This window comes from Sitodiplosis mosellana, unplaced genomic scaffold (genome assembly GCF_009176505.1).
Source record: "Sitodiplosis mosellana isolate CC-2019 unplaced genomic scaffold, AAFC_SMos_1.0 Smas_scaffold_6181, whole genome shotgun sequence".
NCBI classification, from domain to species: domain Eukaryota; kingdom Metazoa; phylum Arthropoda; class Insecta; order Diptera; family Cecidomyiidae; genus Sitodiplosis; species Sitodiplosis mosellana.
Window position 1 is genome coordinate 4,948,381 of NW_022601422.1, and position 24,240 is coordinate 4,972,620.

The 24,240-nt window shown below is 36.2% G+C and overlaps 7 protein-coding genes across 12 annotated transcripts in view; 4 read left to right on the top strand and 3 right to left on the bottom strand.

Moving 5' to 3' along the window:
• Positions 1–5,087, top strand: part of LOC129576375 (cytochrome b-c1 complex subunit 8) — a 250,305-nt gene extending 245,218 nt beyond the window's left edge. The window contains exons 1-3 of one of the 2 annotated variants that reach the window (XM_055461362.1): positions 4,248–4,331; positions 4,573–4,741; positions 4,867–5,087. In XM_055461362.1, the coding sequence (XP_055317337.1) occupies positions 4,588–4,741; positions 4,867–4,961 (249 nt within the window). In that variant the 5' untranslated portion in view covers positions 4,248–4,331; positions 4,573–4,587 and the 3' untranslated portion in view covers positions 4,962–5,087. Of the gene's footprint in view, positions 1–4,247; positions 4,332–4,572; positions 4,742–4,866 lie in introns of those variants that run through there. The other variant, XM_055461363.1, reaches the window with a different exon arrangement.
• Positions 888–3,192, top strand: LOC129576367 (uncharacterized). The gene is made up of 5 exons (XM_055461351.1): positions 888–1,247; positions 1,325–1,425; positions 1,555–2,550; positions 2,622–2,794; positions 2,890–3,192. Exons 1-5 carry the CDS (start codon positions 1,221–1,223, stop codon positions 3,162–3,164), a joined length of 1,572 nt encoding a protein of 523 aa, XP_055317326.1. The 5' UTR covers positions 888–1,220; the 3' UTR covers positions 3,165–3,192.
• LOC129576374 (probable 39S ribosomal protein L23, mitochondrial) lies at positions 3,155–3,977 on the bottom strand. The gene is made up of 2 exons (XM_055461361.1): positions 3,542–3,977; positions 3,155–3,434 (listed from the first exon to the last, which is right to left on the bottom strand). The coding sequence occupies exons 1-2, from the start codon at positions 3,839–3,841 to the stop codon at positions 3,270–3,272; spliced, it is 465 nt and encodes a 154-aa protein (XP_055317336.1). The 5' UTR covers positions 3,842–3,977; the 3' UTR covers positions 3,155–3,269.
• A 440-nt stretch (positions 5,088–5,527) lies between the features above and the next one.
• LOC129576370 (E3 ubiquitin-protein ligase MARCHF5-like) lies at positions 5,528–8,828 on the top strand. 2 transcript variants are annotated; one of them, XM_055461356.1, is made up of 4 exons: positions 5,528–5,622; positions 6,103–6,751; positions 6,914–7,122; positions 7,232–8,828. In XM_055461356.1, exons 2-4 carry the CDS (start codon positions 6,227–6,229, stop codon positions 7,596–7,598), a joined length of 1,101 nt encoding a protein of 366 aa, XP_055317331.1. In that variant the 5' UTR covers positions 5,528–5,622; positions 6,103–6,226; the 3' UTR covers positions 7,599–8,828. The 2 variants fall into 2 exon arrangements, with proteins under 2 accessions (XP_055317331.1, XP_055317330.1); XM_055461355.1 differs by having other exon boundaries at positions 5,541–5,846.
• A 974-nt stretch (positions 8,829–9,802) lies between these two features.
• LOC129576376 (mucin-2-like) overlaps positions 9,803–24,240 on the top strand; it is a 39,400-nt gene continuing 24,962 nt past the window's right edge. For 2 of the 4 annotated variants that reach the window (XM_055461366.1, XM_055461367.1), the window contains exon 1: positions 9,814–10,855. The gene's annotated coding sequence lies outside the window, so the exon portion shown is untranslated. Of the gene's footprint in view, positions 10,856–24,240 lie in introns of all 4 variants that reach the window. The other 2 variants (XM_055461369.1, XM_055461364.1) reach the window with 2 other exon arrangements.
• LOC129576379 (chromobox protein homolog 1-like) lies at positions 20,349–21,879 on the bottom strand. The gene is made up of 3 exons (XM_055461374.1): positions 21,600–21,879; positions 21,303–21,428; positions 20,349–20,932 (listed from the first exon to the last, which is right to left on the bottom strand). Exons 1-3 carry the CDS (start codon positions 21,681–21,683, stop codon positions 20,663–20,665), a joined length of 480 nt encoding a protein of 159 aa, XP_055317349.1. The 5' UTR covers positions 21,684–21,879; the 3' UTR covers positions 20,349–20,662.
• Positions 22,129–24,228, bottom strand: LOC129576377 (heterochromatin protein 1-like). The gene is made up of 4 exons (XM_055461372.1): positions 23,500–24,228; positions 23,147–23,338; positions 22,876–23,019; positions 22,129–22,733 (listed from the first exon to the last, which is right to left on the bottom strand). Exons 1-4 carry the CDS (start codon positions 23,611–23,613, stop codon positions 22,314–22,316), a joined length of 870 nt encoding a protein of 289 aa, XP_055317347.1. The 5' UTR covers positions 23,614–24,228; the 3' UTR covers positions 22,129–22,313.

A 24,240-nucleotide genomic window follows, 5' to 3' on the forward strand; every position in this document is an offset into this window, starting at 1 on the left:
AAAACTTAGATACCACCTGCAGACTTATTTTCATCTTGAAAATTCGATCTGATCTATTCTCATCAATCCAATTTGATACATTGATATCGCATAGCCAACTTAACGTTTATCAAGCGACACCAGTTGTCAAATATTGAAATATTCGCGCCATTTTCAAATCACAGCGAAAATTGGCTGTCGATGCGAATATTCACAATTATTTTATTATTTTGTAATGACTGCCAAATTCACGTGAGCATTTATTTTTTATTGCTACGAAAAAAACTATTTCGAAGAGAATAAAAAATGAAAATCTAAACAGTTTTTTGCTCACGTCTTGGAATAAATTGAATAATGAAACCAAAAGTAGAAAACTAAATCCAGACATTCCATCAAATCATCTGATGCTATTTCGAACTGCTATTATTTTTTCCTCAGAATTGAATTGATAAACAGTATGAATGGTTCGATTTGGTGATAGTATCCCTCTTAACGAACGACCAATATATTGGTAAAACTAATGAGGTGTGTTGACTTATAATCAATTAATTGTATCGATATGCCATGTTTAAATCGCCCGCTCTGAATGACACCGGCGAAAAGTATTAGTTGAACATATCTTCTCTCAATTGGGATCACAAGCAATTAGCTTGCCTTTTTCTTTGAAAAATTTCAATACAAAAAACATGAAAAGCTGTTCGATGTATTAGGTATGGTAAATTAGCTGTTGTCTCTTCTCTTCTTCAATTAGTCTATGCGAAATTAGTTTTTTTTTTTCATTAGCGTCATATCAAGCGAATTTTTCGAATATTTTATTCGCACCCTGTTTCGATTAGAAAAATTTCTAATCTTTTATAATTTGAAAAATAAACAAAATCAGTTTAAAATTTGCTTATATTTTGTGTTGAAATTTTTTTTTTTCGCAATTATTTCGACTGTGACAAAACATTTTGAGGCGATATTGTCAGATAATGTGGTATAATTATTGTCATCAGTTGAACATTTATCGATGATTAGTGTTTGAAAGCAAAAAAGAAACAATTTTCTCCTATTTGTTCAGTGCAAACGTTTGTTTCCTAGGCAATGCAATCGATGGCGCACTCATTTGTCAAACGTCTGAAATTTCAAACATAAACAAACCCCTCGTCGGTGACAGTTATACGTAGACATTCAGTGCAGTTTGTGCTGTCATTCGCTCCGGTATTTTTTTTTTGTACGTTGTTATTTTATGATTGGTAAAAATGACGCAGATTATTGAGTTCACGAAGGTTTGCATCGCACTTTTTCCAATTTCATGCTAAATTAGTGTATACGATATTCTTTACGAATTTCATTCATTTTTCAGCATTCCGACAACTATTTGGTGTATCATTTTGATTTTGAGTGTAATGACACCAGTGCGATTGGAACGTATACAGGAAACTGTTCGCTCAATAAATTCATGAAGTAAGTAAACGATAAATAAATTAACATATACATGTAAATAATAATCAATTCAATTCTTATTTTTATAATCAATATCATCATTTTTATTATTTCTTTGCACTTTTTTAAAAAATTATTTAAATTCATGAGCTTGAACGATTGGCATACGATTTTGGGTGATTTGAGTGCACCGGTGGGAAAATATGTGGAAAATCCATTCAGGCAGCCAACCGACGCGGTACGACAGATTGATGGTACAAATTTTGAACTGCATATCCATTGGGAGGATATGGATGCATCGCTGTACTCGAAGCTATTGTCGTCGTTAGATTTTGATTTAGTATTTCCGTTTGTGATTAAAGTTAGAGTAGTGCTACGATCAAATGTAGATAAATTTATGATTCCTGATACACCGGCAAAATCACCAGTTCGAAAGAAGACAGCGGAGCGAAAGAAAACGACTGATACAAGTGCACACAGTTTGAATGTGTCGAAACTAACGAATGGTAACGATAGTGGCCAATCGATCAAGTTGCGAGAATGCTGCGTTCGATTGCCACTACTGCAATTCGATGAGAATGGTGATCTGATTCAAAACCATATGGTACGCAATAAGCGAAAACATAGTTCAATTGCGGCCAATGAAGTGCAGCCCACGAAAATAACACCCAGCAAAATTCATAGCGACCAAAATGATTTATTCATGTGCTCGAGCAGCAGCACGCCGCTTGCGCGTAATCACAGCGTGGCACTGAAAGAAATCGAAAATGAAGTACGTGAAACATTCGCCATTCCAGATCCAAAGGTGGCAAAACGTGTAACCAATCGACTTACGACCACACCACGTTCCAGCAATGATCGCAAGTCATCACAGTTCAATCCACGAATTCGACTCCTGAAACCACCTGATGATGTCAATCGCCTGAACAAATCGAAAAAACTGAAGCAAAAAAATACAGGAAAAAAAACGGGAAAATCAAAGACAAAAGATAAAACCACAAAAAAGCCCAAGCCCAAAGCACAGTCTGTTGCAAATGAAAGTGAATGGTTTGAAAAACCGGCCGAAAATCAAAAGGTCAAGAAAGTCAAGCCAAAGAAAAAGTCATCACCACCGGCAGCACCAGAAATTATTAAGTTAGAAGAACGGTAATGGAAAATTGGGTCAGCGAGCTGAATTGACAAAAAAAAAAATGTTTAAAATGAATGATTTATTTCAGGGACTTAAAATCACTGACTGATGATGAATTATGGAAATCATTCGATGACCATTATGCAGTTGTTTCGAATCTATTCCTTGATTACTTGAAACAAACTGATGCAACCGTGCGTAAATCAGACGATTACAACCATATTGATATGCTGTCTCTTGTGACAACCGATCAGTTTTCAGGTATATTTCCAACCATATCTCGCATGTGTTCATCCAAACCTAGTGCAAAGTGTTTTCAAATCAATAAACTAGCCATCTTTCTCCTTTTTTTGCAGTCATGTTAGACATTTTATTCGATAAATTCGTGAAAATCGGCGAGTTCGGTGAGATTTGCTATGATACTTTATTCTTGGAGCTGCTGATACCCGAATGGACCCTCGCCATATACATGCAACGCCATTCGTTGGATCGTGCCGTGGCCATTGAACGGATTAACGCACAGAAAACGGATGATAATCAAAGTTATGAGGGCTATACGACCATTGTCTCTGTCAAACTAGACGATACAATGAATAACACTAAGACGCATACCACCATTGATAAGATTTAAATATGAAATTGTTTATTCTTCACTAAAATTGCTGCTGTGTTTTATTTTACATTGACCAGAAAAAAAAACTTTAACATTTCAAAAGAAACGGCCTACTAAATTATTTTAAATTGAAAACCATGGCGGTGAGCCTCGGCTGTCTTCATTACGTTTAAGGAACTTTTTGTGTTCATCGGCCTGATCTCGGAGTTGTTTCTTTGCTTTGCTCAATTCTTCTGCTTGTTTATCTTTGTCGAAAATCACCGGGAACTCAAATGACACATTGCTTGGCTGGAAAGAGATATTACATTGCTTAATATCGACGATTCTGGGACAATCTTGAACTAATTTTGATCTGAAGCAATCTCGTACACAGATCTAAAGACAACAATATTTACCATAGTCACAATGGCCACCCGGTAGTCGTCCTTCTTCTTCACGTATTTCTTGTAGATATCTTTGTAGAATTCACCAAGTCGCACTTCGGTTCGCACATCCACCACGGGAATGTTGTAGATTTTGGTTAAATAATTCTTAATATCGTGTTTGGTCATCTCCAGCGAACAGTGAAAAGTGACCACATTTGATGGCGGTGTTGGTTTCTGATCATTTCGCACCATTTTCATCCAGAAATCTGTCATAAATACACGCAACTGTGGATTGCCACGCTTATAGATTGGATACCATCGGGTTGACATTGTCCAACAGAAAAAAATCTCTCTCACTTTTTGAATGAATCGATTCTTTTCATCAAAGAAAATCACAACAAAATTGGATTCAATCGGAAAACGACTTGCGAATGTTTTGCTCTTTGGTTATGTACATGACATATGAAAAGTTGGATGAAGTCGACATCTATACGGGGTTGTCAATGTTCGAATCAAATTTCGAATGCTTTTTTTTTATTTTCCTATTGTTCGAATTTCGATTTGAAAATTCTTTTCTTCGTTTTTTTCTTTTTCATTTTTTCTTCATTTTTGAACTTTTTTTTCCAACAAATTGACCATGATTTGTGCAATTAATTGCAAAATTTGTTTTGTTTCATTGTTCATGTTTCGAAATCTGATGATAGTTCCATCTCGTGGTAATTTATCGCATTGTTCGGGTACCACATGAAGAACTACTATTGACAGAACCTTCCAGCATTGATTGTCAAACAGTGTACAGCAATAGTATTTGTTTCATAAGGTAAGTTTTACGTGAAAATTCTCGATTTTCACAAAAAACAAATCCAACATTTTTCATTTGGCCAAAATTATTTGAAAGAAAATGGAGTTTGCTAGTGATGAAATATGAAAAAGCACATCGAATTTCAATGGCAAATCCAAATGTTCAGTTTTTTTGTTAATCAATTGTACATTACGTAATGGTAGTTTGAGGTGTTGTGATAAAAGTCAACTTGAAATGATTGGTCTTTCGTTGGTTTCAGTTATTCGTAGCAAAGATGGGTCACGGTTTCGGAAATTTGTGGAAATACTACGGTGTTATTTCATACACCCTTTCACCATTCGAGCAAAAGGCATTGAAAGGTATCATCAGTCAAGGCTTCCTCAATACATGCCGTCGTTTCGCCGAAAATGTTCCATACATGGGTCCACGTAAGTTGCTCGCCCGTCAAGAAAAGAAAAACACTTGATTTCCAAAACGGGCATCGATCGAAATCTCAAACGATTGAATTTTCCCTCTAATTCTTTTTCTACTTTCGTTTTCTTCTCTAAAACAGCCGCCTTGATCAGCTACTTGGTGTACGAATGGGCCGAACATGAAAACCACCAATCACACCGCAAAAATCCAGCTGACTACGCCAATGACGTTTAAGCCTGTATTTATTTGCTGCAGATAATTAAAACTATGCTATGATTTAAATGCTATCAAAATATTCGAAGTAAATGAATGAAATGTAGACTAAAAATGATTAAAAAAAAGTGGTTTTCCTCATTAAATATTTTCTTCTTGTTCTGGTTTAGCTTTAGCTAATTATTCCACTTTTGGCATTGAACTGGTTGTTTAATTATTAATCATTCATTTTGATTTGATGATGAATAATTTAGAATGCATTTGATAAGATGAAATGTCGCGGTGAAGTCATAACACTTGCTGTATTATTAGGTGAGAATTTGATGGATTTCATAGAAAACGAGTCAAATTGCATGGGATTTGTGCCAGTGAAACAGATGACAGCGCCATTTTCGTCGTCGATTGGTGTGCGCACTCATTCTCGTTCCCAAGACATTCTCTGTCTCCCTCCTTCTCTCTCTCCTACCATATTCATCGCATGCACGCATACACGCCCATCGCACTGTCACTGGTGTATGTGTTTGTGTGTGTATGCCTCGCGTACAACGTGTGAATATGTGACAAATGATTGCCCAAACAAACACTCATTATTTGAACTGTCAAGAAGAGTGTGTTCATCACGCACCACCACATCGATGTGAAACGAAATAACAACGTCGTCGAAAGAGCACGAATAGGCAAGGTTGGCATTGCGTCAAAATTTTTTTTTGTGTGCGATATATTTTTTTTTTCATTGAATTTCACGAAAAATTCTAATTTTCATCATCAACACACCATACAATTCGTTTCCTTATTATCCGCATCGATTGACGTGCACACCGTTTCGGTCATTTGGGCTATTTTGTACACAACACATTGCTTGTTGTGTACAATTCGTTTGAAATATAGACTATCGGAGAAGAAAAAGTAATTTAGTTTCGAAATTGATGAAAATTGAATTTAATCAGCAAACAAGAGTGAAGTCAAAAAGTTCAATTTACCACGCGCCAAAAATACACATCGGACGACCGCTGATTGCCCGAACAAGTGGATTTTTACGTGATAAATTATTAACATTTGTTTTGAATAATTATTTCCGCATAATTGTCAAACTGAATCGCTGACCTTGAAAATTAAAACCCAATTGCAGCAGCCAATCCAAAAAGATCAAATTCTATTCCAGAAAATCGTGGGCGAACCAAGGCAAACATATTAATTGCATCAATAAGTGAAACTTGAAAGCGTAAATTTTCCATTGCGAAATTTTGATTTTGGTGAGTGGAAAGGTGACAACACATAGAAAAACAATGACAAACAGATCGGACGAAGAGCTGGCCAGAGGACTTAGTGCGCTGGTTAAAACATTAGATCGGCCGGCAAATGCAAACGAAACACAAGACGACAACCCAACAACATCGGATCGGGAACGCGAAGTCGTTGCTTTGAATGAATTACGAGTACAAATGCTGGAAATGATCGGTACACAAAAGTCAGTCGAGGAAGGACGATATTGTTGGGTATGTTTTGCCACGGATGAGGATGATCAGATGGCCGCATGGGTTCAGCCGTGCAAATGCAGTGGCACCACGAAATGGGTGCATCAATCATGTCTTCAGCGATGGGTCGATGAAAAACAAAAGGGGAACGCTTTTAAACGCGTCAATTGTCCACAGTGCCGCAGCGAATATATCATTGTATTCCCTGAAATGGGCACATTTGTTAGCATTTTAGAAGGTGTCGACTCAATAATCAAACGACTTAGCCCATTTTTAGCCGCTGGCGTTATCGTTGGATCACTGTATTGGACAGCTGTCACATATGGTGCAGTTACGGTAAGTGAATTAGTGATGAAGAAAATTCAAAATTAAAAAGAAACCAATTTTTTTGATGACATTTTTTGAATAACTACGCCCAAAAATGCATTCAAACTCCCTGTAAATGCCAACTGTGTTATTAAAACTGTAATAAATGCCATTTCTAATCTATTTTCATAGGTACTACAAGTATTTGGACATAAAAATGGGCTAGACATGTTGGAGCGAGCTGATCCATTGGTGCTATTGATTGGGCTGCCTGCCATACCAGCTGGTTTAGTTCTAGGCCGTATGATCTGCTGGGAGGAGATGCTGTTACGATTTATCCAAAGTCGACAGAATATCGCTCGGAAATTCCCATTGTTGAATCTAGTGCTACCATCAACTACGTAAGTTGTATCGAAATGTTATTCACAATCGAATTTCACAAACATACAACATCATCATGACGTCATGTGACTTCTATATATCATTTTGTTCACTTTGATTTCATTGTAGAGAAGAGACGGAAGAGAATGGCAACGGAAATCAAAACCAGACACCAGCTTTATCGGATCCATTATCGGCCACCCGAATATTTTGCGGTGCATTATTTATGCCAACCGTTTCGGCAATTGTTGGTCGTGTATTTTTCGAATCAATTCAGAATAATCTACATCGAACGTTAATTGGTGGCCTTTCATTCATTGTGGTTAAGGGAGCGCTGAAAATCTACTTCAAACACAAGCAACACACACGAAAGAAGCAACGAAAAATTCTCGATTTTACCGAAGAAAATATGCGACGAGCCCGCAGTCAACCGCACTATCACAATCGTAATAATGATACGAGCAACGGTAATGCCGCCGCTGACAATTCATTCTAATTGCAATGCAGAAAGAAAATGCCATAAAATCAACATACACACACACAATTGGTGATGAATATTTATCGGCTATCATTAAATTCAATTTCTGCCGACAAATTGAAAATCATTCATTGAATTAATTATTATGCAAACGATGAGCTAAATAATTTGTTTTTTTTTCTCTGTCGCACGAATATTTAATTGTTTGATAAATAGGATTTAAGTTTTAAAAAAAAAACATGTGAAATTATTATTATTTTTTTCTTGAAACATTTCAACACCATGCTCATCATCCATTTCGATGAATGAATGGTTGCAAATTTTCTTTCTGCGTCTCGCAAACAATCTAAAAATTGAGAGGATTAATTTTTAACAAAATATATAACAAATGTGATAAATTAACGGAACTAATCGATTGAATAGTATTTGGGGCGAAAAGAGTTCGTAACTAGACGACACATTATTACAGAGAGTTCGTTTAATAGATTTTAGATTGGTGCATATTAAACGGCCCACATTGATTTTTTTTTTTTGCCAACGTCCAAATATCATCCAGTGTGGCACACATCACTTTTTAACTGAACACAAAATGAATGGAAGATCAGAAGTTTGCCACAAATTAGAAGAAAAAAAAAATATGATGAAATGAAAACAATGGTTTAGGTTCAGCCTTTTCTAATGAAAATATTGTCGTTGACAGACTGCATTACCGACGTCGATATATTTCCATGCAACATTAACAAAAGCTCATACACAAATAGCCCTACAATGCTACAAAGTGCTTCGGCATACCATTGTTTTTTTAGGACGGATTTATTCCAAAATAGACAAAAAAAAATTGTATAGTGTCAAAAATAATAGGATAAAAAAGCAAGAAACACATTTTTTTTTTCTGCAAAAAGACAAAACTATATTTTTCATTGAAAGACAACAACAGCAAAGAAATTTAACATTGAATATAGTGAATGATAACTTTGAATGTAATCAACTAAATTGTTTTGATATTTTCATTTTTATAAGCTTGGCAGAGAACTTAAAAGCGTCTTATTTAATGTTTATTGCTCCAAAGATAGACAACTAGACAAATGAGAGGAAATATTGTTTTTTTTTAACTTGAAACAATCTTATTATTATTGCAAACAAACGATCGACACTATGGAGATCGATGTTGTTTCTACTTTTAGTTTTCAAAACTCAAACAAAATGAAAAAAATGAACTAAAATAAAATACTAATGAATCATTTAAAAGACAATTTCGTTTCAATTTATTTCAATTTAAATTTTTTTTCTTACTTTTTTTTAAATGGTCTGAACAGCAAGCGATCAATATTTGTTATTATTTCTTTCCTCCAATTTTGTTTTTAATTTTTTCATTGATTTGAGGCAAATGCTTCGATCGGTGGGTGCTTAAATCGACGATTTTTCATTGAAAATTCGACTCATACGCCATTGGGAATAGGATGGAAAAAAAATTGGTGTTAATCTCAAAATACTGATTTGAGACTCAAATCAAAGCCAGTGCTAGAATAATTTGAATGTATGTTCGTTATTATTTTGGGATTTTTTATTGATATGAAAGCCTTCATCGTTCCGAGATTTAGAAGCTAAATTACCGAAAATCCGTAATGCAAATTAAAATCCAAAGAGAGGAGAGGGAGAGAGAGAGAGAGAGAGAGAGAGAATCGCAAATTGAAAGTGGAACGATTTTCCGAGACACGAGTTTGTATTATCGGTTGTCGTTGTGGTTTGCGCCAAGGTCGTCTATTCAGTTTAGTGTGGTAGTAAAAATTAATTTTACATTAAAATATAATCATGGTCAGTGTGGGAAACGGCGATATTTTGATATAGAAAATGCTATCGTCTTGAATCATGGTCGAACGAAGTGTGTGTGTGTGTGTGTGTGTGTGACCAAAATAAAAGTTCAGCATCCATAAATACAAATGAGCTGCAAATCGCGCGTATCTAAATTGACTGACATTGCCAGAATCTCGATCGTGGTTTATCTCTTTGACGTGAATTCGAAATGGAGACTAAATTTGCAAATACCCCCAGCATAAGCGGTGATTGCAAGCCCTAGCAATTCCAACAATAAACAAACATCAAATTCATACGAACGAAACCGAACAAGAGAAGAAAAAAACCACCATACAGTATACACACACCGCAAAACTCTCGCAACAGTCCCGAACCACTTACACGCAGCAGCACGCAGAAAAAAAAAACAACCAACAACATTCAAACGTACCAACAGCAACGACTCAGTTCGCAAAAGAGAAATACGGTACGACGACGACGTTGAAAGAAAGAAGCAGAAAGTGAGTGGCAATTTATTTGCTGAAGAAAAAACAAAATTGTGTATCGTTGCTCACTTTTTTCGGCTTGATACAAAGCTCATGTCTTCAGTATGATTTGAGCCGCACATGCAGTCAATGCGAAACCAAAACTCACGCGGGATGTAAATCAAAAATACCGATCAAGTGACCAGTGTTCGAACTGTTCCAACAAATACTATTAGGAACGTTGGATTTTCAGTCAAATTCAACCGTTTCTTCTTTGTTCAAATTTAGAACTTTTCTACGAATTTTCACAATTTGTTTTTCCGCAAATTTTTTCATTACAAACAATTGACAAAATATTTGAATTGGATCCTCTGGGAACAATAACGAACGTAAATTATAAAAAAAAATTCGACAATTTTTAAGTGCATGAATTTTGTGATTGGTTTTCACGAATTGAAAACGGAAGTGCAGAATCATTCATTGGTGACGAAAAAGGGAGGCCCACTGGATTTATATTAAATAAGCCGCTTTGGACGTGGGCAACTGTGATAGCCGCGGCAAAAGAAAGTGTCGAATCAGTCTAAGTTTTGTGCAATATGAAAATATCAAAGAGCTGATTCACTCAGGATGACTTCTGTTAACCAAAAACTCTGAATCATCACTACGGGTTTTTTTTTCTTCTGAGTTGTTCATTTATTTTTTTCTGCAACAAAAATCGTGATCACTATCATCATCGGCGACGACCAAAAAGTATAAAACCGATGGATATCACACAGTGATGGGAAAACATTAAAAGTGAAATTGAAAATTAAAATGAATTGATTGAATAAGAAGTGAATCAAACATTAAATTGATTAAATTGATTGATTGGTCCTAATTTATGCATCGATTGTCATATAAACTGGATTAACTGGGAGCTAATAGCCGTGATCGTTTCGCAAATGCACATTAGTGTCGTTGTTCGCTCTAAATGAAATCAAAAACCTGATCCAAACGGTATGTTTATTTTTATGAAGAAAAAAAAACGAGAAAAAAACAAACAATATTAAAATTACTAGTTTAGCGCTGTTGATTCTCTCCGCGAACCTGGGTTCGAATATCGCATTCATTTATGAGAATTTCACTTTATGAAAATATGATAACATGTGATTATTTGATGAGCGATCGTGAATTGACGAATATAATCACAATTTCTATCATCCATCTTCGTTTTTTTTTTTTTTCAAATGAGGCACCGTGTGGCCAAGAGATAGATTGAGCATGTATATGGTTAATGTTAGTGGAAAGTACAAAAGAAGAAGAAGAAGAAGAAAAATTGCACTGGTCAATGCTTTCGATTTTCTGACTTTCTTCTGCAGCTCACTGGATTTGGCTAACTTATTAGAAACGTCGTTAAGAATATTGAAGAAAACAACAACAAAATCACTGGTTTTAGGTCGAGATATATGGTAAATTGAGTGGCGTGAAAGTGGAAAAACTGGGTGAAGAAAGTCGATGATTTGATGATAGATAAACTTAGCATTGAAATTATATTTATCGAATTGCACTGGAACAATCATCATCACATTCATCATTGATATCCATGTTATCAAATTCGGCCTGCGAACAAAAAACCACTGAAATTATGTCAAAGATTGAGACACTAAGAGCAATTGACACCTGTTGTAAAATCCATCGGCTCTGGGAAGCTCTGTGTGTGTGTGTGTGTGTGTGTGTGTGTGTGTGTGTGTGTTTATTTTTTTAATGTGACTTCTACTTCCGAGCACTGTCTCGGTGAGTTAACCATCGACCCACATCATCACTGACAAATTTGTTCCGTTACGTGCCGTGCCACGCCACAGCTTTAAGCATTTAAAGCATTTATTTTATGATTAAGACAACCGAATTGAGTTGAAAAGAAATTAATCGCGGCAGCGTCTGCGAATTGTCGAATGGAAGAAAGTTTGAGGAAAATGTCGAAAACATCAACTCATACACTCAACAACATAATAGTTCAGTAACAGACGCAAAGAAACACACAATAAATTACATACAGTTTTTGTTTCATCTATTTGTACTTCTTCAATGTTTTTTTTTTTTTCTCACGTTGTTTTGCCGCGGTGTCAAATTCGGCATTTGCCGAAAACAAACAGAAGAGAGTGAAAAAAAAACACAACCAGCCCCGGCTGTTGTTGTATTCCGATAATAAATCACATCGCGTCTATTAATCGCTTTTGCGTGGCATTCTGCCATTATTTCATTTAATCGCTTGAGATAAATATAAATACGTATAGTGTTCAGTTAGATTTTTTTTTTTGTTATATAAAAAAAATTCAACAAACGCATAATATATCGTAAATTGAGAGGAAAAACATCACAAAATATGATGGAAAAAGAAAACAAAAAGCAAAAACATAACAAAAGTAAACAAACGCACTTATTAATATGAATAACGTTTGCCATTATTCGGCTGAAACAAAATTGGGAAAAATTAAATCAATCAAATTGAAAAACCGTTTTTATATCGGTTGGAGCGTTTGGCTTGTGATGACGGAAATGAACATCAAATTATGCGCTCGCGCGCACACAGAAAAAATATTGTTTGCATTTCCGTTGTGAATATTGTTTTAATCCCCTCAGTCGGGTAATCATATACAATGCATTATTTTGCATCAAAATCAAATATTTGCCCAAGATAACAGTGAAATTTTAGGCAATCATGCCTTGCCCATTGATTCGTTGCGCGCACACACACACACACACACACACAAAAAGAGTGAATAAAAAGGTGAATCAAAAGGGTAAATCAATAGTTTATTGAACAAAATATCGTTCATGATTTAATTTATGCCAAATGCTTTATTTTCAATGATTTTCTATGGATAAAAGAAAAAAATACAAAAAGCGGAAAACAAAACAAAACTGGACACTTTTTCCAACACATTTTTGTTCGTGCATGTCACTTTATTTGCAAAATCAAAAGCGTGCAAATGTGTTCATTTTGTTTCTCTTTATGTTCGATATATGAAAAAATGTTCCCATAGTTTTGTTTTATTACACAAATATTGTGTTGTGTATGTTTTGAACGGTGTGCGCTTGGTAGCATAGCGATTCTTTTGCAAATGAACAAAATGTAAATAGTTAATGTTTGATGGGAAATATCAGTGGGATCAATCATTCATAAACACCTGGAGGGCACAATATAACAACATAACACCATCGATCCTCGAATCAAAGCCGTATATAAAGTTCATGATATGAACTTCACATGTTCATTTCCGTTTATTTTGGTAAAACATGACAGGTCATGAAGACGACCACCGCCTTATCAATCAATGAAACCTTTTATCAAGATAAATTCGTGTTTATAATAGAGAGGCGAACCATTTTGATAGGTTTAGCCTCGATTAAAGTACACGTGCATGCTAGATCGATGTGTGTTTGATTGAGAAACTCATAGAAATAAAAAAAAAAGTGTACCAAAATTTGCAATCGGCCATGCGAGTCGGCATATTTTTCTCGAAAAACCGCCTATCTGAATTCGATCATTTTATGGAGCACTAATTAGTAATAAAACAAAGGCATGTCGATAGAGAGAGTGTGTGAGAGAGAGAGAGAGAGAGAATAAAAGGGGGTTTCTATTGAACAAAAATAGAAACTGATTCAATTTTATCGTCGCATGAATTTTCAATCGTGAATGTGTGTGTCTCTCTGTGTGTGCACGCGCAAGCTTTTTGTTTCTCTCTTGAAAGTTTGAACAAAAGATACAATGTCATTTAAACTTCACTGCAAATCCAAAAATCCAATCGAAATTGGATACTGCACACGATTATGCATAAAAATCAATGTTCGCCTTTGATACATGTATAAAAGTTTGGACCGAAAGGTTTAAATCGCTGTTTATCAAAACTCGTTTACAATGAAAGAGAGATTTGAAAATATGCTAAACGAATATTCGAAAAGCATATGTTTATTTTCACTGCTTCTGTCCTCTGATCGTTGGCCGCTGCTGCTGCTGCTGCTGCTGCTGCTGTTTTCTGCTCTCTACCTCTTAATGTATCTTGTTTTGTTTGCGTCTCTATTCTCTTTCGATTTCATTCGTGTGACAAACTAATAACGGTAATTTCGATATGCCTATGACGACTGTGGTCGCTTTATTGGCTTGTGGCAAACACCCGTATCGTCTACACTTAAGCAAAGTTGTCGATTAAATGCATTTTCTTTGCCTTTTGTCAGCAAACACCATAGAATTGTTCACACATTAAAATGGCAAAATAATGGTGCATTTTAGCAGATCTCTGATTATTACCGCGTTTTAAAACCACGTGTTCGATTGTTTCTAAGTACAATAACAACAATTTAGAGCCGAGCATTCATGAACATGAAGGAAAAAAAAAATTGAAATAAAACGAAACTTGTGACAAAAGATTCTGTGTTGTTCAATTTAGACATTCACCTCTAAATAAGCGGCTCATATATTGCAATTATCATCATATGCGAAGTTTGTGTACTTCAAGATTTGCCATTGTACGCTCTTTGACAAGTACTACGTTTCATTTTTGCTTCGCTTTTCACTACTCTGTTTTGGAAAAATTTCTATAATTTTGGAACTTACAAATTGGAAGTAAATAATCATCAACAATGTTCCTCATTAGATGACGACAGAATCCATTCATTATTACCATATTATGTGAACAGAATCCATTCAAGACTACCAATTAAGTTATGGAAACGGTACAAATGTAGATCGATCGAATCTCTTTCCCTACTGATGAGACTTTGTAAAACAAAAGAGGAACCAATTCTTATTTGCGGTGAAAATGCTAAGAAAAAAAAATTGAAATTATCATCGTGTCGAGTGCTGTTGAGTTTTTGGAACAATTTTGACTATTTTTATACCGTGTGAAAACGACTAAAGGAGTAACGGTGTAACAAAAACGGCATCGACTTTCTCATTGAAAGTTCCCAAAAATGTTTGTATTAATCCTATGAATATTAACAACCGAAAATCTGGTTATAAAACGAAAATTTTGAGAGCAAAAAAAAAATGAAGTGCAAATTGTTGCACTGTAAAATTCACGTAGTGATTTGCATTTAAAGTGTATAACGAAATGATCAAAATTGAAATGAATAGGAAAAATTGCAATTGATTTGTGGTCGAGCAGTTCCATTTTGATCCAAAGCCTCGATATATATATATATGCATTTCACGTACACTTCAGACCTTTGACATTTCGAATAAATAAAAACGACCCATAGAATATATATATATATAAATATATATTGATTACAAGCGTTAATTGCCATTTTGAAAAACGTGCTTACGTATTTCTCATTGTGTTCACGGTAGTTCTTTGATCTGTGTACCCAGTTAACCGGCTTTAAGTGTTGTTCGCCGTAATTTTATGTGACATTAACCGTGTATATTTTCTTGTAGTTTATTGCATATAAATTTTTCATTTCAAGTCGATTGCATTGGATATTCAGGGAGTCTTCAGTAGCATATGAGTGGCGAGTTCATTGGTAAAAATAATGGGCATTTGTAATACGCGCGTACGTTTGATCCCGATTTGATACGTTAAGACGTTTTTATGTAGTTCAATGATACGTGTTGCATTTTTCATTTGCATTGCACTACATTTGTTTTCTGTTTGTTTTAAGCTGCTCAGATCGCAGCGAGCACGCACTGCGCAAAGAACGGGCCAACAAATAAAAAAAACCATAAACTAATTAATATGTAAAATGTAAAAAGCAGCATTTTTCCAACAGAGACGTGGAGAGCGAACAAAAAAAAAACTCCAATTTTAAAGTTCAACATACATATGCGAGCACATATGAGATATATATGTGGCCGTAGCTGCTAATTCGACTGGTCGAACGAATGAAAAAAAAAACTATACGAGAAAAATTAACAAAAAAATAATAATAATAAATAACAAAAACAACGATAACGGCGAACATTCACTTTCTGCTGGTGCTGATTAAGAAAGCAGCCGCTGTAACTAGCAAGCGTCCAAGCAGCGGTGATATCAGCAGCAACAGCAGCAACGACAAAGCTCAATGCGAGCGTCATTTTATTTTATTTTTTATATGTAAACAGACGGCAATGGTCAGAGCGCAAAAATGCCATTTAACTTCGACCCAGTTTATTTCACCAATTTCTCATTTGGACAATTTTATGCGCTGTTCGCAGTGCTCACAATGGCCAACCATTTTATTATCACATAGTTGCTGGTTTCGGTTAAAACGTAAACCAACATCTGGCTCGGTCACATCTTGACTTTGCGCGTGTGTGTGTGTGTGTGAGAGAGAGTTAAGGAGCGAGAGAGTGAGAGATACTTTCGATTGTTTCAATTTGAACGAGCAAATTGCTTTCAAATTGCTCACAAGAACCATAACCATATCGGAAATGGAGAGTGTGTGTTCTTTGTGTCCATTTGACATGCAGACATTTGCCCAAGATTTCATATTTTAGAAGAAAATCGTACATTTCCTTTTCAGCAACGATGCTTCGTTAATTAAGAGAGAAAAGTGCTTTGGCAAGCAGTTATTCGATCTGATTTCATTGTGGAATTCATAGAAGAAAGTCGATTGGAATGGGCAATCTTGTGTAAGAGAGCGAGGGACGGTGTGTGCGTGTGTATCTCTGTCTGTGTGTGTGTTTCAATGTTGTGTGTGATTTGAAATGCAAATCTTAATATCTTAATCTGTATTTGATATAGTCCAATCCAATCGGAATCGCAATGACACACAGAAATAAATTAAATGCCGAAATCGATATCGCCCGTGTATACAATTACGCAATTGGCCAAGCGGGTTGGGTTCACCTAAATGCCAATCTTAGATTGAAACAATATTTCTTTTTTTTAACACCTTTCGCCAGAGAGTTTTGCTGCGTTTCACATTGCATTGTTGTGTGCAAGAATCGATGCTGGTTCCGATGGTGTTGTTTTCTTTTTCGCGTCTTCTCTCTCGCTCTCGCTCTCGCTGTGCGAATGAATAAAATAAATAGACGGCCGCATGCGGTGTGTGGGCCACCAATCGAGCAAAATGGCAAGATTACATCGATCCAATGTGTGTGTGTGTGATTGAACCGTTAAATATTGGTATGCATTAAAATATCCACGCACCATGAATTATCGACACCATCATCATCATCATTATCATCATCGACAAGTGTCAGAAAGTAGAAGCAAAAAAAAAACCAAACCGAAAAAGCGATTGTATTTCAGACAAGCGAAAAAAAGATCTATATGTTTCGATGAAATTATTGATGAATTCATTTGTATTTGTATTTGAATTGCTCAATTTGGCTGGAAAAACGAGAAGAATCAGCACGGTAGGTTTTTGGGAGTAACGTGTTTGATGCTGAGCGCGAATGCACGGGCGAATGCGCGCGAATCAAAACTCCAATAGAAAGCGCTCACTTTTTTTTTGAAATATTTCAACCAGTTGATTTCACCATTTCTCATCGGGCATCCACCGGGTTCAAATGAAAATATCTGCATACCACACCATTTGAATGTCTGCACATCACATTGCATCCCATTTTTATTTACATACAATTTTTTTTATTTATTGCTTTTTTATAACAGCGAAATTAATACACACACAGAGAGAGAGAGAGAGAGAGAGAGAGAGAGAGAGAGAGAGAGAGAGAGAGAGAGAGAGAGAGAGAGAGAGAAAACGGTCAGCTGCCGGAGAGTTGGTTGCCCGCTCACTGTTCTTCTGACGGTTTTGTGTTTTTTTTCTGCATTACATTGATTCATTCTCGGATTCCCTGTAATTTCCCACACGATTCAATTTTTATTGAATGAATTATTTAATGCATAAATCGTGCAGTACTCATCGCGCGCACGATTCGGAAAGCGAACACCAACTGCAACATCAATTGTTTATCGGTTCCCGATATGAAAAAAATAACGCGATAAAAAAATCTCCATCATTTTTATTCATATCGATTGTAATCGCGAAATAATTACAATAAAATATGGTATTCAGCACGATTGGTTTTTGTTACTGTTGCTGCCGTTGAGGTGGGATCTCAAGAGGCTGATCAGTGAACCGAGTTTGCACATTGTGCGGCTGCTTCACTAAGTACTTTTGAAAGCGAGAGTCTCGGTTGCTTTGTTTTTGCGCCGTAGTGTCGGTTGCTCATGTTAAAATTACAAATCCACAAAAGAGTTGCGATTAAACAGAAACAAACGACTGCAATTATTTGATGCTTTATCATCGTTAGATTTGGCATGCACAAGGCGCAGCAGCAGCAGAAACAAAAAAGAGATACACAGCGATCACTGATCACCTACAATAAAATGCAACATTGAACTGGTGAAACATTGAAATGTTGCTTCTTCATGTTCCAAGTAAATCGGTTTCTGGCGGGGAATACGTGCGTTTGCCTGCAAAAAAAAAAACGAAGAGATGCCGGCTGCTGTATTCACTGTGTGTTGTATTCACAGAGTGAGTCATGGATGGTCTTCATCGTCCGTCGTGTGTACTTGGATTTGCTTTGCTTTGCTTTGCTTGATCGTGCCTATTAGAGAGATCAACGGCGATTATCGTCTCCATCTCTCCATGTTTGCTCTCGCCGAAAGAAAAAAAAAAATCCAACTCTCATTCGGTAGGTTTGTCTGCCACCGTTATTTCCATTCATAACTGGCATGTGCACAATTTTATTTTTATTTTTCATTGTTGTCACTCATACCCATGTCATTTCACCTCTTTGCAATGGATCTATATTTGTATAAATGGCGTTGTGACGTGCACCGAACTGGCTGTATGCGGTTTTAATAATGTCTCTTATTATGCGAACGACAACTGATTTGTGCTCGGCTCTGTTGTTTACTCACCCTGATATTGTGCGCGCGCTCGTCGAGTACGGCCACTGAAATCCAGCGTACCACGACGTTGGCAAAATTTAATCGCTTAAATTGACAATATCTGAATATGCGTTCAACATTTGAAAATACACGAAACGACATGCTTCAGCCATATCACAATTATTTACTTCTTTACCGTTTTCTTTCTACCGTTCGTTATTGTAGCTGCTTGTTTTGTGTTGCTCCCCAAAAAAAAAGTGACTGAATCACTCCATATGCTCTGGAATTTATTGCAACGTATGCTAGATGACGATGATGACAACAGTAATGTTTCATTTTCTGCTCTTGTATCGAATCGATGTTTTTCTCTCATAAATCGCTGCAAAGACGATCGGTTGTAATGGGCCTGCTGTTCATTTTCGTAGGAGTTGAAAAGATGATTTGATCGAATGGACGTTTGTTTCTGCGAAAACAGCGAAAATGTGACAGGAAAAGAGTTGTCACTGTGCAATATGCACAGTATGATAATTATTTTTATATTTGGAACCTCTCTGTTTGTTGGCTCTGTACGTCCCCGCAGCAAGACAACAAGTACACCACAATCGTTTTGCAATCAAGCGATTTTTTTTATTCCAATCTTGCCCGAGACACTTGACGTTAACTACTTGATGAAAAGCAATTTACATACACATTTTGACATTCTGCCACCTGCAATATCGAGTTGAGAGAACTATTGTCACCGCTCACAAAGGCGAAAATTGTCCGATCTATGTATGCCATGGTTAAACATCAACATTAAATGTAATTGTCCCCAAGAACGTATACACACCAATTTCAATGAGAGAAAGAGATGTGACACATTCATCCATTTGCGCACATTTACCACACAATTTTTAAACACCAAACATCAAGCGACATGCTTATAAATACGGCGATGAACACCGGTCAAGTGAATCCATTGTGTGGACATTGGACAACAGACACGTCACACAGCACGGCCACTGGCCATGATTTCAAATGATTCCATGTAATACTCTATTGTCACACAGACCTCACTCACCAGACAATCTTTCGGAAATCTCTCATCAAACCCCAGATTTAATTGAGTTCAAAAGTGATTCAACGAAGACAGTGGCAACTTTTTTTCTGACAATATAATGGCTTGGACAAATATGTAAATCAAAAGAAGTGGAAAAAATCTGAAAAATTAAATGAAAAAAAAAATACCGCCCAAAAGTGCCATCAACCAGGTTTTGTGCCAACCAAAACTGTACTTGATATATTCGCGCGGTAAAAAAAAAGTCACTTACTTTCAAATGTAGTTGAATTTTTGTTCTTTATTTTTCTTTCCGCATTTACGCAATCACCGCACAATGTGGCTGTGGAGCATTTGGAGACGCAGTAATATCGAATTATATAAATGCGCGCTTTAATGGATTACAATTTTCGTATAAAATGATTTCCGTTTAATTTCCCGTGTGCGTACGCCGGCGATAAGATGCCATTTAAAGTTCATCATCAAGTATATGTTTTCAATTAAGCCACTTTTGATTCGACGAATTTCGAAAGTGAATGTCAATTTTGTTGTGTGTGTGTGTTTTTTCCCGTTGATTCCGCAATTTCCTCTCGCCATAAAGAGCCATCCATAAACCACATCTCAATTCACAGAGATTTTTCAATTTAATGGGTCATTTTTCTGTCAAAAATTTTCCGTCTTTTATTATAGTATAGAGTATATAAGTTGTTACAAAATTCATATTACAAAATTGAGAGAGACTATGTGATCAAATGGTTTTTGATATAGTTATTGTGAATTGGTCTCTAAAAACGGCTCTAGCCGTGTATTTAAAAACAAAAATCTCTAAAAGATTTCTTAAGTAAAAAAAAAAGTAAATGTATTGACAATTGATTCATTTTGATACAAAAAGAGTGTTGTTGTTGTTTTTTTCATGGTTAATATACGAGTTGTCAAAACTCGTGGCTCTCAATCTAGGAGGCATTTTCATTTGATCCAAGTGATGCATTCTTCGTAGAATTTGATCACTTTCTGCGGATAATTGCGTTTGATGATGTTCACCGGCACCCATTCCTCTTCGTCCATTCCCTTGAACTCCACCAAAAACATCACCTCGCCCGATATGCGTTTCATGTCGTTGATGCGCACCAAATTGTCGGTATTGTACACAAAATCCGTCATCTTCGATTGATGCAGGTCACCGGGTGATTTCATCACATCGTTACCATTCACTTCATGATTCGATTTGAGTTTGGGCTATGGAAAAGAAATCATGAAAGAATGAGCATATTTGACAGAACAGTGCTATACACACATAATTTGCCCAACACATTGAAAATGAAAAAAAAAAATTGAGAGAAAATTGTTGCAAATTGATGCATTGCATTGACTGCGATTTTTTCTCTCTTTATTTTCTTCTTTCAATTTCGATTTTCTTTTCTCTGTAGCTACTAACACTCTCACGAAGTACCTACTGACTCTCTCTGCTACTGATTACTGAGTGTGTTCAAATAGCATTGTGGTGATCACTGATTAAAATTCAGATACAAATGTATGAATTTCACATGAAGACACCCAATTGGTTGCTAACTGCCCCAAAATATGATTCTACTCTAGAAATACTCACTTTACTTCCACGGCGTTTTTGCGCGTGTTCAAATTCATTGATCAGTTCAGCGCACGACAAATTCGCGATGGGCTCCCATGTGTTCTCAGCCACCGGATAATTCTTCCACTTGATGTTGTAGTGAATCTGACAATGGGGTAAAGCAATTGAAATAAAATTAGCATCAATTGAGCTCACATCAATGTTCAAATGTACAACGAGAATAAATCGCACACACAAAACACAGCCCAAAGTAATGCAAATTATTTGTTTTCAATCAAGTACATCGCAAATCATTTTCCATCAACTCATACTTACCACACCATTAATCACTTTCTTGCCATCGACTCGTTCCACCTCATAATCAATTTCGGAACTCGCTGAGTCGGTGCTTGAATTCATAATTTTCGGTTTTTCTTCAGAAAATTTGCCGAATAAAAAACAAAAAAAATAACAACAACAATTTGAAATGTGTCTGTTCTACAGCGATTAAAATGCAATTGAGTTTAAAAGAAAAATGTTTCGTTTTGCTTGACACACGAAGAAAAAGCATGTGCTTGCCGCCAAAAACACTCCAAAATGACCGGCACAACGATGTGACAGCTAGAATATTTTGGTGTGCATATTTGTGTTGAAAGTGTAATTCGAGACGGGAACACTGAATGTCATACGCTGTCGGTGACAATATGCTTGGGCCGAGAGCAGTGCTACTTGTTTTGATCATCGCATTCAATCGGAACCTAAAAAAAACTCACACAATGCCAATTTCAGTTGCATTTGTATTGGTGTCACCGATTTGGCGATTCAAGCGGCTACTGTATACAATATTTGAAACAAACAACTGTTGTTGGGTTCACATTTTATTTCGATGTTTTTATTTTTGCTCAATATTTCCATATTAGAAAAAAAAGAGTCGTTTGTTCGAAAATATTCTTTCATAAAGTTCAAAATGCTTAACAATAGAATAATCTATTTTCACTGAGATACTGAGGAATTGCAATGACATAAAAAAAGAGGAAAATTATTTGTTTTCTATGACTTCATCACGACAAGTTTGCGTTGAGCTGGTGAGCTGGCAGTGCGATCAAAATGCATTTCGTATTGTTTCTTGCGCAAAATGATTCTGGTTTCGTAGTAATCGATGAGTGGAATGGGATCGGTGCGTTTAATTTCGTTGACTGGTACCCATTGAGGTTTCGTGATACCTTTGTATTTTACCAGACATTTTACCTCACTTTTTGCGTCCCATCTGATTAAATCGAGAATGCGTTCGACATCTGCTCGATCGTTGGTAGCTTCCTTGTCACTTTGACACACCCCAACAGCGGGTGCTTGTGCATTTTGTGCCGTATTTTCGATGTCCGTATCAGTTTTGTTGTAATTATGATCAGGTGCGATTGGTTGTTGTTGTTGTTGTTGTTGTTCCGTGTTGGGTGTCGTTCGCTTGCTTTCCTTTTGATTTGAAAATCCAGATAAAGAACCAAATAAATGGTGTTAATTAAGTGCTCGCTTGTATCGTTAGATGGGAAATAAATTGGAACATTTTGTTGGTGATATGAATTCGTTACGGTTTCGGGTCATAATTGGCACTTACATTTGACGGATTACCGATCGGCTGGAAATGGGACATGAGTGAATTTTCAAACTTTTTAATCGCCTCTTTGTACAGCAATTCTTTCGATGATATCCAAGTATTTTCCGATTCTGGCACTCCAGCCCATTTTACCAAGTACTCATCCTAAATATCAAACATAAGCATAACATCAACAGCAAATATTGCCGAGCACACAAACGAAAATCAATCGCTGATTGATCGAACAGACAAAAAAACATCAAGCGAGAAGAAAAAACAAGTGACTACTCACTTTGTTGCCGTCGACGGTGCGTTTGGCGACAATCTTCTCGAATTCATGATACACTCGCACATTTTCATCTTTCGCACTCTTCTGCAGCTTTCGTTCAAAATTCCGAATTAATCGAGTGCAATTCAAATTGTCCAGTGGTTCCCATGTATTTTCGGAATCCGGGTAGCCTTTGTATTTGATCAAGTATTGTGGCTAAAACACATAAAACCAATGTATTGAATATACAAATGACTCACTAAAACTTCACTTGTGAGAAAAAAAAACTGGCTGCCCATACGAATGAGACGAAGTATGAAATTTGATCCTTTAGACTTAACGGTTTGAGAAATTTGGCGCGAATCATTTCTACATACCTTTCCCACAACGATGCGTTTGTCAAGAATCTTTTCAACTTCGAAAATTTCCTCATCGTCCACCGGTTCCTCCTTGATGATTTTTTTGGTAATTGATGATCGGCGGCGGCTCATATTAGCAACAGATTTGGTTTTGTCAAAATAGAAAAAAGTCTTCTTTTTTCTCCTACTCTCTTTGACTTTGATTTGTCACCAAATTTTTTTTTTTGGAGAACAACGAATAAAATCAATCGTTTTTTTTATCAAATTCACGATTTTTTTTAAAAATAGAAAAATAGATTTTAAAACCAAATTACTAAGGACTAGTAAAGAAAATATTGATGAAAAATGCACAAAAATGAAATACAAATGAAACGAAACGAAATGGTCTTCAACGATACATAAATGACACAACAAGAGACGCTAACCGAATGAGCACACTCACAATCGTCAGCACTTTTCGATGCTCCGATCTTTTTTTTTTTCATCGTCGGTCAAACAAACAGCAAAAATATATCGTTCAATGCATCGAGCGCTCTCTCAAACACTTACACTTTCGATGTGTCAGTTTGTTTCGTGTTCTGTGTGCGTTGTAGTTGTTGTTTTTATTAACATTTTTTTTTATCGTCTCTTTGTTCTTATATTCGTTCTGTTTGGTGATCGCTGTGAGTATACTATAACGGCACCGGCATCAATAGCACACCATTTACGAATCGCACTACAATAACATGCTACGATGTGACCTGCCTGGGCTCTGTGTGC

Bases quoted from the DNA above. Each gene is read 5' to 3' on its own strand.
- LOC129576374 (XM_055461361.1), bottom strand. From the start codon at position 3,841: ATGTCAACCCGATGGTATCCAATCTATAAGCGTGGCAATCCACAGTTG. The intron at 3,435-3,541 runs GTAAATATTGTT...ATCTCTTTCCAG, and splicing joins GGGTGGCCATTGTGACTATG to CCAAGCAATGTGTCATTTGA.
- LOC129576379 (XM_055461374.1), bottom strand. From the start codon at position 21,683: ATGAATTCAAGCACCGACTCAGCGAGTTCCGAAATTGATTATGAGGTG. The intron at 21,429-21,599 runs GTAAGTATGAGT...CCCCATTGTCAG, and splicing joins AGAAAGTGATTAATGGTGTG to ATTCACTACAACATCAAGTG. The intron at 20,933-21,302 runs GTGAGTATTTCT...TCTTTTCCATAG, and splicing joins AAAAACGCCGTGGAAGTAAA to CCCAAACTCAAATCGAATCA.
- LOC129576367 (XM_055461351.1), top strand. From the start codon at position 1,221: ATGACGCAGATTATTGAGTTCACGAAG. The intron at 1,426-1,554 runs GTAAGTAAACGA...TAAATTCATGAG, and splicing joins TCGCTCAATAAATTCATGAA to CTTGAACGATTGGCATACGA. The intron at 2,795-2,889 runs GTATATTTCCAA...CTTTTTTTGCAG, and splicing joins GACAACCGATCAGTTTTCAG to TCATGTTAGACATTTTATTC.
- LOC129576377 (XM_055461372.1), bottom strand. From the start codon at position 23,613: ATGAGCCGCCGCCGATCATCAATTACCAAAAAAATCATCAAGGAGGAA. The intron at 23,020-23,146 runs GTGAGTAGTCAC...TTTGATATTTAG, and splicing joins GCACCGTCGACGGCAACAAA to GATGAGTACTTGGTAAAATG. The intron at 22,734-22,875 runs GTAAGTGCCAAT...TCAAATCAAAAG, and splicing joins CGATCGGTAATCCGTCAAAT to GAAAGCAAGCGAACGACACC.
- LOC129576370 (XM_055461356.1), top strand. From the start codon at position 6,227: ATGACAAACAGATCGGACGAAGAGCTGGCCAGAGGACTTAGTGCGCTG. The intron at 6,752-6,913 runs GTAAGTGAATTA...CTATTTTCATAG, and splicing joins TCACATATGGTGCAGTTACG to GTACTACAAGTATTTGGACA. The intron at 7,123-7,231 runs GTAAGTTGTATC...ATTTCATTGTAG, and splicing joins CTAGTGCTACCATCAACTAC to AGAAGAGACGGAAGAGAATG.